Below are 15,518 nucleotides of genomic sequence, written 5' to 3' on the forward strand. Positions count from 1 at the left end.
ATCAACACTGTACAATCTACATTTCTTTTTGTTAAGCACTACTTTCTATGATCGTGGACATCTCATAGACCCCCAATTATTTTTTACACTTTTGTAGACCCCTTGGAAGTCTTCGTAGACCCCTGGGGGTTTATACAGACCACTTTGGGAATTACTGCTCTAAGATATATCTTGGCAATAACCATGTGAATGTTAAGTCGTCAGGCTAAACTTTAATCTTGGCTTACACAATGTGATGATCAAATGTCCAGTCAGATTCCAAACGAAATCCGACATTTTACATTTAAAAATACAATGTCAATATTCTATGCTCTACAAATGAGGTTCTGAAACTTTTTTGATCCGGGGACTCCTTTATATTCTAAAATTTTGCTCACGGACCCCTAAGTGAAAAAGCTACATAAATGCATAGTACCGGTATATATACCAGAATGCGTGGTCGAGAGGCTAAGTGCGCTTGAACTTGGTTTGGCTACCTATGAAGGGGGCTCGACACCCGACTCGGGCAGAGCTGTTTGCATGAAGGCAGCAGGGAAAAAAACCTTTTCCTAGATACCCCCCCCCCCAACTGAGATTGGACCAAAGCGCTCTGAGCATGCAAGTAGCGCTATATAAAAGCCAGAATTTAATTTATTTTACAACGAATGTGGTAAAAAAAAATATTGTTGTTATTAAAATAACTTTTCTTATAACCCCCCCCCCCCCCCAAAAAAAAACAAAACAAAAAAAACTAATCTATGACTTGGATAAGCATTGAGATTTGATGAGATTATCTTGAGTAGGTCTGGCTAAGCATTTGTAATCAATTGCAAACTTCAATGAGCATGAATTTCTTTTATTTGTCAAGGTTCGTTATGGCACTGTATCCAGGTTCTACCAAATAAGAAGACAGGAACGCAGCCAACAACATTCTGTACAATGACCCATATCGCAAGATATTGGAATGTGTTTACAAAACAAAGTTGTTTTTCCAAAGAATCGCTTTTAAGTTCCTAATTTGTGGATATCTCAATAAGCTGCTCCTGGATTCATCTGTGATAGGGATCTGAGTTTGCCTACCTGCAAAAGGATTCATTACCCAGTCGGGACTATCCAAGTGAAAAATGTCTTTAAATGCTTGGTTTATGCTGTCATAGAAAGACCTATTAAACAGTAGTGAGGGATGAGTTGATTTATTATAAAAAAATTCTCCGATCAGATAAACTGGAATTTTGAGAAGAAATTATTTGGATGTATACAATTTTCATTTTTCTTTGGACCCCAGCAGTTGTCTCAGGGGTCCGCGGACATTTTGAGAACCACTGCTCTACAATAATATTCTGCCCTCAATGTTTAAAAAATTACAATGCAATTTAGTTGGACTACCTCTTTAGTTTTGACCCTCCCCTCGAAACCGTAAAACATATCCTCTTTGAATGCCTCTCCCAAATCCACCTTAGGCAGACCCTACTTCCACTACAGCCCAACATAACCAACACCCTGTACGGCAGTGCTGAACAACTGAAGAAAACAGCACACTTTTTTTCCTTGGCACAGTCTGCAAAAAAGCTCACTGCTCAGCAGCAATAAAGCTGGCTAGAAGAAGAAGAAGACCCTCCCCTCGTCCTAACGCTGTAAATTAACACAAGTCCACAAGTCTATGTACACATATTTAATCACTGACTGAAGGCCAAGCTTGTGTCTACATGTTTCAGCAACAAGTTTGTTCAGAAGGTTAAGGACCAGATATAGTAATGGATGAGTCAAATAAACTACAAACAATGAAAAGCACTGACTTTTGAATAACTAATAAAGATCCTATACTATTACACTTCTTGTATTTTTGTGATTTAAAAAAACTGAACATTAAAGCAAATAAAACAAAAGAACCATGAACATAACAAAATATGTGATCTCAAGAAATGAAACAAATTATACATTCAATACTGGTTGAAATAAGAAAATATTGATGATGAAGCAAACATCATGAACATTTCATGAACTCTGTGGCCACATTTTACATGCCAGATAAACTATTTTGACGCCAATATATCAAGGACAATCCATTTCAAAATAATCAAATGTAAATGTTTCATTGTATTCTAGGTCTTTTTCTTTATTAATGTACTTTGACAGACAATAAAATAAAACATAAATTATTAAAAAGTAAAAAAAATGTATGCGATCAATCAACTTTGCTTCAAATCACTCTAGTCACAGTCAATTGTTAGGGGCAAAAAAAAAAAAACTTATACAAATAAAATTCAATTAAAATAGAGTTGTGGATGTTAGCGAACTATAATGTTGAACTATAACTAAGTACTCAATATGATGAATGTTTAAAAAAAAAAAATAGGGGGGGGGCATTTAAAACAAAGCTATAACAATGACATCTGACACATAAGAGCCAGTCACTGTAGGTTCACCTCAAGCAAACATTTACATTTTTTTCTTTCACAACTTAACTTAAAGGGAAAAGGGGTAAACTGTATTGACATGGTAACAAAAAATATAAGAAACAGTGAATAAATCAAACTATTCTAGAAATGAGAGTTACATGAAAGTAATGAGAACCAAACAAAACATTAGTATTCACACATCCATCTCAAAGGAAAGAGAACATAGTCCAATACAATGTCTGGAAAAATGAATTTAAAAAAAAATGTAGGGAAAAGAAAAGCCCTATTGCTAACTTTGATAACTTAAATACAAAATGAAATGATTAAGAAGATGATATAGTATATCAATGATATTGGATCATTAAGACGAATATAGATTTTTGTTCTCAAAATATTTTTTGCCTTGCTTTTTAAATTGACCTAGTCGTGGTTACATTAAAACAACTCTGCAAATTAAAAAGAAAACAAGTTTAAAAAAAAAAAAAAAAACTTCCACTAAAACAGATTTACGTAAGATTTTGTGTTGTAAATGCCAGTAGTTATCCAGTTTAAGCAGGTTTGTACCCTCCATTTTAGATTGGCAAATACAATATTACAATGACAAGGGTAGCAGTATCAACGGTCTGCTGTTTTTTTAAAAGAGATCAATTTTTATAAATACAGTATAACATTTTCTTTAGTTTTTATACTTCAACAAGCCGTTGAGATTCATCACATCAATGGCGTGCCTTCAAAATTTATTCATTCCAGCAGACAGCAACCCCACTGCTATTAAAGGATTATGCAAACACAGGCCAAAAACTGTAGCCAAATCTTACATTTTAAACCAACCACCAAAGCACTTGCTATCAATAACATCACTAAACTTCAAAACATGATCCTCCCGTCTCTCACAAACAAATCAGTTGGTGGTCTCTGCCATGTAAGCGTCCAGCTCTGTGTCCAGGTGTGACTTGGTCTTGGCCATGTACTCCTCCAGTTGGCTGTCCAGGTCCTGGGCAGAGACGTTGACGTTTCCTCCTCTGCCACCGCGACCACGACCACCCCGTCCACCACGGCCTGGGAACCTTCCTCCCTGTCTCATCCCGCGGCCACGACCACGCAATCCTCCCCTTGGTTTGTTCTGCAAGTTTTGTCCAGTGAACCTGAGAGGACAAAAATAAACAAGTTTTTGGTTTTAGATATATGTAAAAAAAATAATTACTAAAACACTCAAATTTACTTCAGCCAATCAAGCTTACTTATGTATAGTATGTTTTGTTTCTCTATATTTAATATCTTAGACATCAGCTTTTCTGTAAACAAATGTATAGACTTTTCTCTCCAAGCTCTTTAGGGAACGTTAGGATATTACGTGACACCAAAAAATCAAGTTTTTTTAATCCCCTCCCCCCTCTAATAACAAATCTTAACAAAACTCAAAAACCCCTCCTCCCCCAGTTGGACACAAGAAAATTTGAATTTTACAAAAGATAAAGACTTATTATTTACTATTATTTTACTGATAAAATAAACACAGCAGTTACAATGACAAACTGATCTAAAAAGTTTTGTTATTTCCCTACACCCAGAGCATTGGTGAACTAATTATAATTTTTAAAAATGGTGCATTAGATTAGAAGACTAAAAATTAGAAATATATTAAAATTCCTTAAAAAAAAAAAAAAGCAAGCAACATAAACTAGCTTCAATAAAATACAGGAACAATAGTTTAAGAATTTCTTTCCACTCCCAAGCCAGTTGTTCATTTTTTAAAACTTTCTTGTTCAAGCAGATAATTATATGGCACTACAATTTGAAGAGGTAAAGACAGCAGGGGAATCGGCCAAAACAAAGTCTGATGGCAAAGTGCTACCCTGCCTCATGATGGCGCCAGGATGGAAATGGTCGTGAAAGGGGAAAGCTAGGCCAAAGGGTAGCACAACAAAGCTCCCACGGGAGTGCCTAAGAGGGTGTGAGAGCATCCTCATTGCACTGTGCGGGGCATAATAGAGCTACTGCAGCGATCTGTTAACATCCAGGCGCCATCCCTCAAGGGGCCATTACATAAATGGCATGTCCAGAATTGTTAGCTTGGTAGATTAAAGGAAAATGACGGGGACCCCGGTGGTGCGCCTTCGGATGCATCTCTAGTCTGCAGAATGTCAGTGTCCACAAAACTAAACTCTAAGTTTAACTCCAAGTCTCACCCCCCATCAAACAGAATGGTGCATGCGAGGTGTGCGCCGTTCATCCAGGCCAGTAAGAGGAAGCTCTTGTTCTCTTTTGCTGGCCTTAGGGTTCCAATTGCTATGCACAACTCTACATGATAATTCCAAATGTTGGCAAAGTGCTGTTACAGGCCTATGCTCCATTAGGAGTCAAAGGATTAAGCCAAGTTTAAGTCATAACTTTAAGAAAATAATAAAAAAAAAATTAAGTATAAATTCCTAAAGAATTTGGTATAAAAAAAAATTGCAACTTATTTGAAGCAGAACAAAAAAATGTCAACTCTTGGGCTACAACTAAATTGAAGCTCAAAATCAGGCAGAGAAGATTCTGTTAATAAAGACAGCGGAATGCACTTCAACAAGAGATGCTGTTAAAGGAAATTCTGAGACTGACTCAAAGCAATTAGACACAGAATTGAAACCACTTGCTATTGCTTGACTTCACATTTGTTAGTTGCATTTACACCTTGTTATGAAAATGTCATTATTGTAAGTGTAAACAAAATCATTTCATTTCACTTTACATATATATATATATATATATATATATATATATATATATATATATTATATATAATCTTTCAACATTTTTATACAGAAATAAAAATATATGCAAAATAAAAGATTTCATTCAGACCAAACATAAAATCTAAGGGGAAAGGCATGCTAAAACAAAACAAAAAAAAAAAAAGGTAACAGCAAGCCTTGATGAACTCCATGCTTGCTGACCTGTTTGGCCCACCTCGGGCACGACCTCCCCGACGTCGAATATCTCTACCCCTAGAGTTATCATCAAACCTGGTTATTAATGAGTCACTATTTCTGAATGGGACAAAAGACACACACATAAATGACTAACTGAAAGCTAAAATTAACAAGTCAAGAAATCTGAATAAAAATAGAAAAGAAATCTACACTCCACAGCATAAGATTTCAATAGATGAGTCTAGCATTCTAGGAACCAACCTATATAGCTAGAAAATTGACTAGATATAAACAGCTATTTGGTGTGAATGGTAGCCAGGCCTACAAGAGTCAGGCTTAGGCGCATATCATAAAGAGAGCTTGCTGCACAGGTTTCTAAAACAGGATACAAAAACATTAATGATCGATAGCTTATAATGAATTTATACATCAATTTAACTTATTCAATTTGTAGGTTTTGTGTTCAATTTCAAATCACAATTAAAAGACTATTACAACTCTAAAATAGTTCACATACCCACATCTATCACAATAGTGGGTCTATCATTCACCCCATTGTGGGTGATTAGATAGATGATCATTTATATATATACGATTTTTCATCCACAAAATATCACAATGCTTCACTGATGTAGGTAGAGATTAAAAATATTAAAATTTTATTTTTACTATACAGTCCTGTTAAAAGGTTGATGCAAGTTTCAATCTTTACTTCAGGTAAGTTTCCATATAATATTGTAAGTTTAGGTTTATGCTGTATATTAATTGATAAATACTGACTACAGACAATAGACAAACTGAAGGAGATCCTCATGAGCTAGTAATACGTGTGTTTTTTATATCTTGAATCTTTGATTAGAATCAATGTGTAGTTCGCATATAGGAAGAAGCAAGTACTAATTCTGCATAAAAGTCTTATAATAATAAAAAATGTAACTAGTATGTAATTTCACACACAATATAAATAAATAAATATATATTGTCTTTATACTGTTTTAAAAAACAATATCAAACAAATTACTAGAGAAACTATTAATGATTTAAAGAGTAAATACGTGTAAATACATTATAAAAATAATAGTTTAGCCAACAATACCTGTTATAGTTGCCTCGACCACGTCCCCTGAAATTTCCCCTGCCTCTGAAATTTCCTGGATGAAAAAAATTTTTTTTTAGCAAAAACAATACAGGAATTTTTTTTGGGCTACCGTAGCAAAGTTAAATTAGAAAAAAACACATCCACTCTTTTGGTCTAACAGACCCGAGTTAAGAATTTAAAGAAAGCTCCTTAAAAAGCACAATATATTTTTATTTCACAAAAAACTAACCTCCTCTTCCTCTGGTTTTGTTTGTGAAATACAAATTATCACCTCCTCCGCTCTGCAGGGGAGCGTTGGATGCACCTCTACCACGTCCCCTGCCGCGACCTCTGGTCTGTGGCTGACCACCTGGTAGTGATAATCTATTTTTCACATTTGCTTTTCCAAGCCTCTGTTGTAAACTCTGGAAAGCATTAAGTTGGAAAAGAAATTTGCACACTGCTTCAAAATATTGTAATGTATTTTTTTTAAAGTTTTAATATAATCTACAAAATAATTATAATTTCATAATCAACAAAGGAGATATATTTGCATTGCAGTGATGCAAGTTTCAAAGAAAAAATTTGGCAAGGGGGTAATAAAAATGCATTATATAAATGACGGTTTATTACAAAAGGGGGGGGGGGGGGGGTAGTTAGGAAAAAAAATTTAAAAAAATATAATATTCAAAATTAAATAAGAAAAACTTTTTTTTTAGATCAGTTTGTCATTTTAACTCTCATGTTTATGTTAGCTATGTTATCATAGCCTCACGAGCCTACATTAGGTTTGTCAACAGCACTTTATAAATTTAAACTATTATTGTTAAACTATTATTATAAAAAAAATACCCCCAATTTTTTTTACATGACACATATTTTGGCAGCCCCCCCCCTCCCCCTATGCGAACAATACTGAAAAAAAACCTGAAATGTATGCCATTGAAGCGCTGATAGAAGTTGATACTTTTCTAATCATTTCTAAAGATACCTTGATAAAAAGGGATGGCAGCGAGCAGGGTATGAACCCAGAACCATCAAGACAATTGACTTTTGTTATAAAAGGGATGATGAGTTTAAAAAAAAATATTTTGAGTCTTACATATTATATTATATATATATATATCATATCCTAACATTCACTAAATGAGTTGCTAAACAGGAGGTAACAAATGATATTCTTGAAGTCATACTGTCATATAGTATATAAATTTGCAGATATCTACCATACTATCCTACGTATATTTGTTGGTATCTAAAATTTTTTTAATGCCTAAAAATGACACAACCAACATGGCTGATGGCCCTTTACTTCTATGATAAGCTTAGTAAATTAGACTATAAAAATAAATTTTAGTTAGAAATTCATTGAAATTCTTACATTTTTGTTAAGATCTAGGAGGAATTTTTACCTTTTTCATACCCTGGTTCATGTTGCCTTGTCTTCCACCCCTCTGTTGTTGATAGTACATGTCAGGGCCGGCTTGAACCCCTGGTCTGTTGGCTAGCTGTTGGGCTAATCTCCTGTTGGCTGCCGATACTTGTTGCTCCGCCACCATGTTTGAACGAATATTCTGAATGGTGGGGGTGATGTTCGAAAACCTTGATGAAGGGGGAGATAAATGCACTTGTGAGATAAGGCACACCCGGTGGATCTCAACGGCTCTGAGGCCAAGAGGTCACACCCTGATCCACAGTGGATGCATAGCTGGGTTGCCTATCTCCCATTCCAAATTCGGATAGATTTATTTAAACTTTTCCAACCATAATTTTTTTTATTCTAACCTTTTCATCAACCACAAAATTGCCTTTTCAAAACCTCCTCTTTCAAACCTTTTCTTTCATCCAATAAGATGAAAGATGATCATTTTGAATGCTCTTCTTACCAGTGAGCAAACAAGCTACAAGCTTCTTTTGTTTGAAACTATATTGGCCATTTGTTAAAAGCAAAGGCCATATTCTTTTTATTTGATAAACTTTTGGTAATTTATTTTTTATAAAGAGCTATGAGTAATTTATACTTCATGTTTATGAGCTACCCTTGCTACATGTATTTATATGATTATATTTATGATTACCCATTGATGTTACCCTCTGATTATTTGGGCATAAATAAAAGAACTAACAGTATCAAAATTTGTCTTAAAGAACTGGCTGCCTAATGTATCAGTGAGAAACTATGGCATAGAAGTTTTTCAAGCAGTCTTTTAAACTTATTATCTTTTAGGCTGGCTGACTGATAAATCTAGTCCAAGAAAATAAAAATCAAGTTTCTAAGAATTGTGGATTCAAACTAAAGCATTATTTTTTTTTAAAGAGTCAAATGTTAAACATCTATTATCACATAATTACAGATTTGTTTTCTCTCTAGTTAGGAAAATGATATGGCAAAAGAGCAGTCTCCGAGACCTGGTAAAAAAATAATGTTTCATTGCAAAAAAAAAAAATGTTTTAAAGGGTGAAGACAAAAATGTTTAAATCCTTTAAAAACAATGAAATCTTAAAAAAAGCATCAACATTAGAGTTTCTCAATGGAGCAACAGGGAAAAAACATGCACACACTAATAATTACTATTGTAAATAAAAAAAAGTGGAAGTAGCATATTATAGTTATTAAATTCTAAAGTAATCCAAATAGATATTATTACAGAATAGTTTTGTATTAATGAATAACATTTTAAATGAAAGAAAAACAATTTTATATTTTCACATTTTTGTTACCCTCAAGAGATGTTTATCTAAAAGCTGGCTTAATGTTGTGAATGTTATTTGAGACATTATTTAAAAATTCTAAGCCTATCTGATTAAATGGCACAGAGCTGTTTAAAGATGTTCATGAATGTGATCATATATCAGTGAAAAAAAGGAGCCAACATAAAAGATCTTTTTAAGAAATGCAGGTTTATAGAGCACTATCAATTAACTACTGTTTGTTTTAACGTTTGTTTGTTTATGTTCATCGTGTCTTTAAAATATTTTTCTTGTTTATATTATAATGTATGTCGTGTTAACTCCCTGGCTACCTATCAAGGAGTTTTTAGTTCACAATCCTGACACAAGCCGACTTGTGTTTGCTAAGCACCAGAAGGTAGCATGAAAACCTATTTTTTTAAACTCCCTCGTCCTGCAGGTTCTCAAAACAGATTGAAACCATAGTGGACTTATGCTCTATAAAAACAAATTCCCCTTTCAGACCTTGCAGATGATCTAATGTCTTAAATGTTCATCTGTTTCTGTGGCCAACGGTAATGAGGGTGTCATGCGGCCAACACAATGGCCAACTGACTTTCCTTTTCCCCAACTAATGTCTGGTACCCATTAGAGCTGGGTGGACTCAGAGGCGCCCTAAAGATCCCTAATTAAAAAAATCTCAGTCTTCACAAGGATTCAAACCTGAGACCCCTCATTTAAAAAACCAAGAACTTTACGACTACACCACTGGGCCTCCTAAAATGCTCAGTCTATATAAACGTAATTTTAAAAAAAAATTATATAAAAAAGAAAGGAGGAGAAAAATATGCCCAAATAAGCAGGGTAAACATTTTGTCTATTAGCATAGTTACTTTTTGTTTCTAGGTTTTCCATTCGTATTATTTTCTTTCTCCTAAGAGCTTTACTAAACCAACATTATTTTACTAAACTTCATGGCCAAAACATTTTTGTTTTCGTTTTTTTAAATTACACGAACACACAAGTATAGCCTACTACACCAAAACATTTTGTAAGTCCTTTTTTTGGCAGATTTACAAATTTCCTTCTGATCAGAAAAGAATGTTTATCACAATCTAGAATGTAGAAATATTTCATTCACTGTCATTAAGTATGATTTATAGACGAAACATTGTCCTTATATATGACTTGACTTCCTGTACACTCATGCTTGTAGTTGTCTGATGCCAATACAAGATTTTATTATTCCATCAATGTCTACCTTCTGATTGCATTGTCCCATGAAAGAAAATGAATCACAGCAATGGTTTTTATAAATAATGTTCTGCATCAAGATTTTCACACACAAATGTTAAATTATATATATATATACAGTTTATATTCAAATCCACTTTACGACATTCGACTGAAATTGATTTTAAGTTTCTTATTTGTTAGCTCATACTTTTCTCACAATTAGCTCTACTTGTTGTAATCAGTTTATATTCAAATCAACTTTTTAACATCTGACTGAAATGATTTCATAATTTCTCCATTTGTTAGAAATAATTTTCACAATTAGGTCTTCACTGAATCCAATGAGGAATAATGAGAGTTCAAGCTTCACCAGCCCCTTAAGAACTTATTTCAGTCACATTATTACATAAACAGTCTCTGCGATGGAGTTCCATAAAATATGCAGATTTTTCATGTTTGGCAAATAGTGAGTAATTGACATTTCTTTCTTATCTTTTTATATGCAGATGTAACATGAAATGACCTCCATTGTAAATATCTTGCCAGCATTAAATTATCTTAAATTTCTTTAACATTCCGTTTTGGTGTATTAAGTAGGTACTTGTGTGTTTGTACATTTTTTTTTCTTCTTAATAATATGATTTTAAAAAAGTATGAATACTGCCCTACACAGTAATTTTTTTTTTTACTTTTTTTTTTATATTTTATATTTCAATTTAAAGTTTAATCACTATCAACCCTACTATTATTGCTATAAAAGCTCTTTTTTTTTTTTTTACATAACATTGAAGAAGGCAAGTAGCTTTTCCATTTTTGCACTCTCAGCACAAAAATGAATTATGATCATGAATACTACATGATCGCCTCAACAATTTAACGTTATTTTCCTCTCCCGGATGGTCTTAATTATTTTTATTTCCTTCAAGGCATTTTGAACATTTATCTGCTAACTCCTTAATCCAAGAGATTCATGCCTTGTTCTCACCTATCATGGAGAGACATTCTGGTTGTGCTTTTCAGCACTATTTTTGTGGGAACTGTTGTCATGGTCGCTGTAAATAAAAAATAAAAAACAAATTACACATTTGAAGTTTATATACATTACCATTCAGAAAACCAGCACTATTTAAAATATTACTTCTCATGAGCTAAAAAAATAGGACTGTATTTAGGTGTAGGTTATTACTTCTTAATGGTTCTACTGCAGATTATTCACAGACATAACATATTGCTAAAATTCTTTTTGCATACTAAATTAGTTTAAATATTGGCTCCATGGGAAAGGCTTTGAGAGTCAACCATGGGGAAAAATCAGGAGCTGGCGACCCTTAGGTAGTTTGCAGTACCCTAGATGAAGCCTGCGACACTGCTGATCAAAAATGTATCGACATCAGTTAGCATTCCTCTGGACTCTGGATACATCAGCTACGTTCAGGAGGGAGGGGGGAATCGCTGTGAGAGCAACAACATCGATGATCATTCTGACCATGACCATAGCTTATGCCCAGGCATTTGTCTCACTCTTGTGATGATCCATAGTTAGAGCTCACTTTCCCATTGACCAAATTTTGGTAGAATAAGTGAGTTCATATTTTTATTTTTTGTGTTCGTATTTATCATTTATATAAATTATTTATGCATAATTCGAAAACATAAAGTCTTAATGATTTCATGTGAGGGGCTATTAAACTTTAGTTAATATTAAAAATATAAATAATAAAATTAAAATCTGAGTTTATTGATGCCAAAATCAGTTTGAAATAAATTGGTGTCTGGAATCAAATAATGATTATAATGTGTGTCAAATTTGTTTGAATGGGGTAGTTCCGGATCTCTTCTCAGTCACGTGGGTGTGTTGTTTACATTAGTGACCTCATTGATTTCATTGTAATTTAAATATGAAAATAGTCTAGATCTAGACATCTTTAAGTAATAAAAACTATGTTACAGCAATTCACTAATTTTTTTATTATTTAGTGGGTCTACTAGATCTAGGCTAGCACTAAATCTAGATTCTAGATCTACAAATCTACAGTCTACATCTTATCATAGGAAGATATTGCCATGACCATGTATAAGACCAGTCACGTGACATTTTTATGAAGTAGGTCAGAGATTCGGAACTATCTCATTAAATGAAAACACATGGCCTCTTTCAAGTCTTTGTCGTCTTTGACCTTAAATAGATCTAGATCTATATTATATAACAAATAATGAAATATAGGTTAGAGTTAGGGCTAGGGGCCTAGATCTAGTACTTTGTTACACTTTGTAGGAGTACAATATTTATAAGTAAAAAGTAGTCAGGGTAGTTATTAGCCTTAATTTCTTAATAACTAAAAAAAAAGAAGATTTTGAAACTTCATTTCTTTTCTAGATCTATGTCAAAGTTTGACTCAAACCATTGTCATTGTCAAATGATGGCTGTCAAACTCAAACTTTGACATTTTGGTCTATAAAAATATAGACTAGACTGAGGTCTAGATCTAGAATCTAGATCTACTCATCTAGGTGTTCAAATAGCATAAACTACTCTAGCTAGATCTAGATCTAGTTTCTAACTTCTAAGTAGTCCAAGTCTAGTCTTAGATTGACTAAGATTCTATAGTAGCTTCTTATATTAGGCACAGCTCATCAAAATCTCCTTTAAGAAACACGTCGCTTTTTTTGTTTATAATTAATTTGTTTTTATGTTTGGAGCTAAAAACGATGTTTCGGGACAGTGCATGTCCAATTTTAGGTAAGTTCCTGTATTTTTGTTCCGCTTTTCCAAAGCAGATGGCAGTTTTTTAGATTCTCGGTAACCAAGTATGTAAAGCTATTGTTTAAACCTCCCCCGGCAATTCATACCCATATAAGGGATGAAGGCTATATTATGAGCCTGTTTGATCGTAGGCTGGTGGATCTATCAAAATAAGCTTCCAAACATCTTTAGAAAGACATTCCAATCACATTCATACTGTTAGCTGTTAAATAAAATTAAAAAAGGAGGTGTTTCAATGAATAATAATGAATTAAACACATTCTCCTATAGTGCACAAGGCAAAATCGTAATAAGAAATATTATTGGGATTAATAAATCTATGATTTTTTTCAATAAATAAATGTGACCTAGATCGAGAAATCTAGAATATATAATTTATGAATGAAAGAAAAAGTGCGGGCTGCTAATTTCAAGCCAGAGACCATGCCCACTGCAGGTGATCACGCCAGGCGAGCGCTGGTGGTGAGGAGAGGTATACACTAAGCGTGTAGTGTCACAACCTATCATACAGGCAGTGGAGGGAAGGGGGAGAGAGTCATGAAAAGAATTATAAGCATCTATGGGAGGGAGGGGATGTTAAGGTGTAACAAAACGAACATCCAAAATATGAAAAGAAGAGGGTCCTTGGATGGGAATTAAAAGAAAGAGACAGAGAATACATGTAGCCTAGTTGAAAATATCATGTTTATTAAATTATAATAATTAAATTATAGATCTATGATTTATAGAGATTTATTTGTCTGTTTCTACACATAGATTATATAGGTAGGCATATATAGAGAGACAATATACTATAACTATAAATACATATTGCAGAAGTGAATCTACTTCTTTTAATACAATCTAAATAATTTTTAATTAACACAGATATAAATTATTAGCAATAACATAGTGGTGTTTCTTAACGGTGCTCGATGTGTGCTGAAGGAGAAAGCACAAAAACTGCGTTTATTATAGGAGCATGAAGTGACCTGATTTATTTTAAAATAAAATCTTGACTATGAGTGGTAATTCAAAGAAACACAGCTATTTTTATAGTCCTTTAGTTGCAGAATAAGAATCTGCTTTCAGTTTTTTTGTAAGTTAAACCGTCACCAAATAAAAAAATAAAATAAAAATTTGACCTAGTTCCCGAATACGGTGTGCCTAATATAAGAATCTACTATAGATGATAGATCTTCAACTTCATGAATCTGATAATCGAAAACAGGTCATGATATTAAAAAAATAAATATTCAATCTAATTAGCGCCTTAAATTTTATATCTTCTAGACATATCATATAAAACATATCACAAAGACATTATAGATAAACCTACATTATTATTATCTTGTTACCAGCTGATTCCAAGTTTAAATTTAATTAAAATACAGCTGTTTTAGGGATAATGATACAGTTGAGTAATCAAAATAAGTCCAGTGAAATTCACATGTAAGCTGACGTCATCTTGCCTCAGTCATCGCCTATAGGTCTAAACTAGATATACCTTCACTCAAATACCCAGAAACTATTTCTAGATTATTTACATCTAGAACAGGGGTTCTCAGCCTGTGCAACACGATCCTCTTGGGGTTCCAATAACGATCTACCGAGGGTGGCCTAAGACAATCAAAAACGTGTTGTTGTTTTTTTTTCAATTGTAACGTGTATAATTATGTTTAATCTTCAACTCTGAAGGAACATCGAAAACACGTAAAACATTTTACAAACAAACAAAAACATAAAATGATATAGTAGGCCTACAAAAGTTTTTTTCCATCAGAAGTTACAATTTTGTTGTTTTTGTTATTCAAGGATATACAACTAAAACAGAATAATTTAAAATATTTTAATTGTCACAGCATATATTTATTTTTGTAACAGTTTACATTTATGTCAATTAATGCAAAAAAAGCAACGTCGCTGAAACATAGATTACTTATTCTGTCATAAACGTCGTGGCGAAAGGGAAAAGCAATTATTGTTAACAATAGGTTATAGTTTAATTAATTAATAGTTATTAAAATTGAATATTTTCATAATAAATATGGTTCTAATAGTAAGGCTTGTCTTCGAATCCGAAGGTACGGATGAGTGCAGTATTTCCCGTGGCTGCGCAGCCCCAGCTTTGACCTACATATTTTGCCATACTCAGGGCAAGCATAACCATTGTCCGCAGGTGGTCGATTTAGATTTTCTTTTCATCGTCTGTGTCTGTCCTCGGCAGCGGATTTTCTATTGGTCTCAAATGTGTATCCCGCGGCCATTGTGAGTGACCTCTAGCCATGGGCGTAGCCAGGATTTTTTTCGGTGAGGGGGGGTTTGGGGGGGATTTTTTTTTTCTCCCCGCCCCGTGCTATATTATTATTATGTGTGTGTGTGTGTATAATTAATCTTAATTACATTTTGACTCTTCATTCTCTCGGAAGACGTTTATTGTACCCTAGAATGAGTTCTTCCTGGAGTTAGTGGAAAGTTTGTAGACACCCCGCCCTTGA

General features: G+C 33.6%; 1 protein-coding gene across 3 annotated transcripts; it reads right to left on the reverse strand.

The window, feature by feature from the left end:
- Positions 1-1,795: 1,795 nt before the first annotated feature.
- Positions 1,796-14,515, reverse strand: LOC106070558 (chromatin target of PRMT1 protein-like). 3 transcript variants are annotated; one of them, XM_013230488.2, is made up of 7 exons: positions 14,379-14,515; positions 11,263-11,329; positions 7,784-7,973; positions 6,622-6,796; positions 6,390-6,444; positions 5,318-5,410; positions 1,796-3,523 (listed from the first exon to the last, which is right to left on the reverse strand). In XM_013230488.2, the coding sequence occupies exons 2-7, from the start codon at positions 11,322-11,324 to the stop codon at positions 3,280-3,282; spliced, it is 819 nt and encodes a 272-aa protein (XP_013085942.1). In that variant the 5' UTR covers positions 11,325-11,329; positions 14,379-14,515; the 3' UTR covers positions 1,796-3,279. The 3 variants fall into 3 exon arrangements, with proteins under 3 accessions (XP_013085942.1, XP_055873132.1, XP_055873133.1); XM_056017157.1 differs by having other exon boundaries at positions 11,263-11,333; positions 14,360-14,504; XM_056017158.1 differs by lacking the exon at positions 5,318-5,410 and having other exon boundaries at positions 14,379-14,513.
- Positions 14,516-15,518: the final 1,003 nt, after the last annotated feature.

Source organism: Biomphalaria glabrata, chromosome 18, assembly GCF_947242115.1.
Source record: "Biomphalaria glabrata chromosome 18, xgBioGlab47.1, whole genome shotgun sequence".
In the NCBI taxonomy this organism is placed as follows: Eukaryota; Metazoa; Mollusca; class Gastropoda; family Planorbidae; genus Biomphalaria; species Biomphalaria glabrata.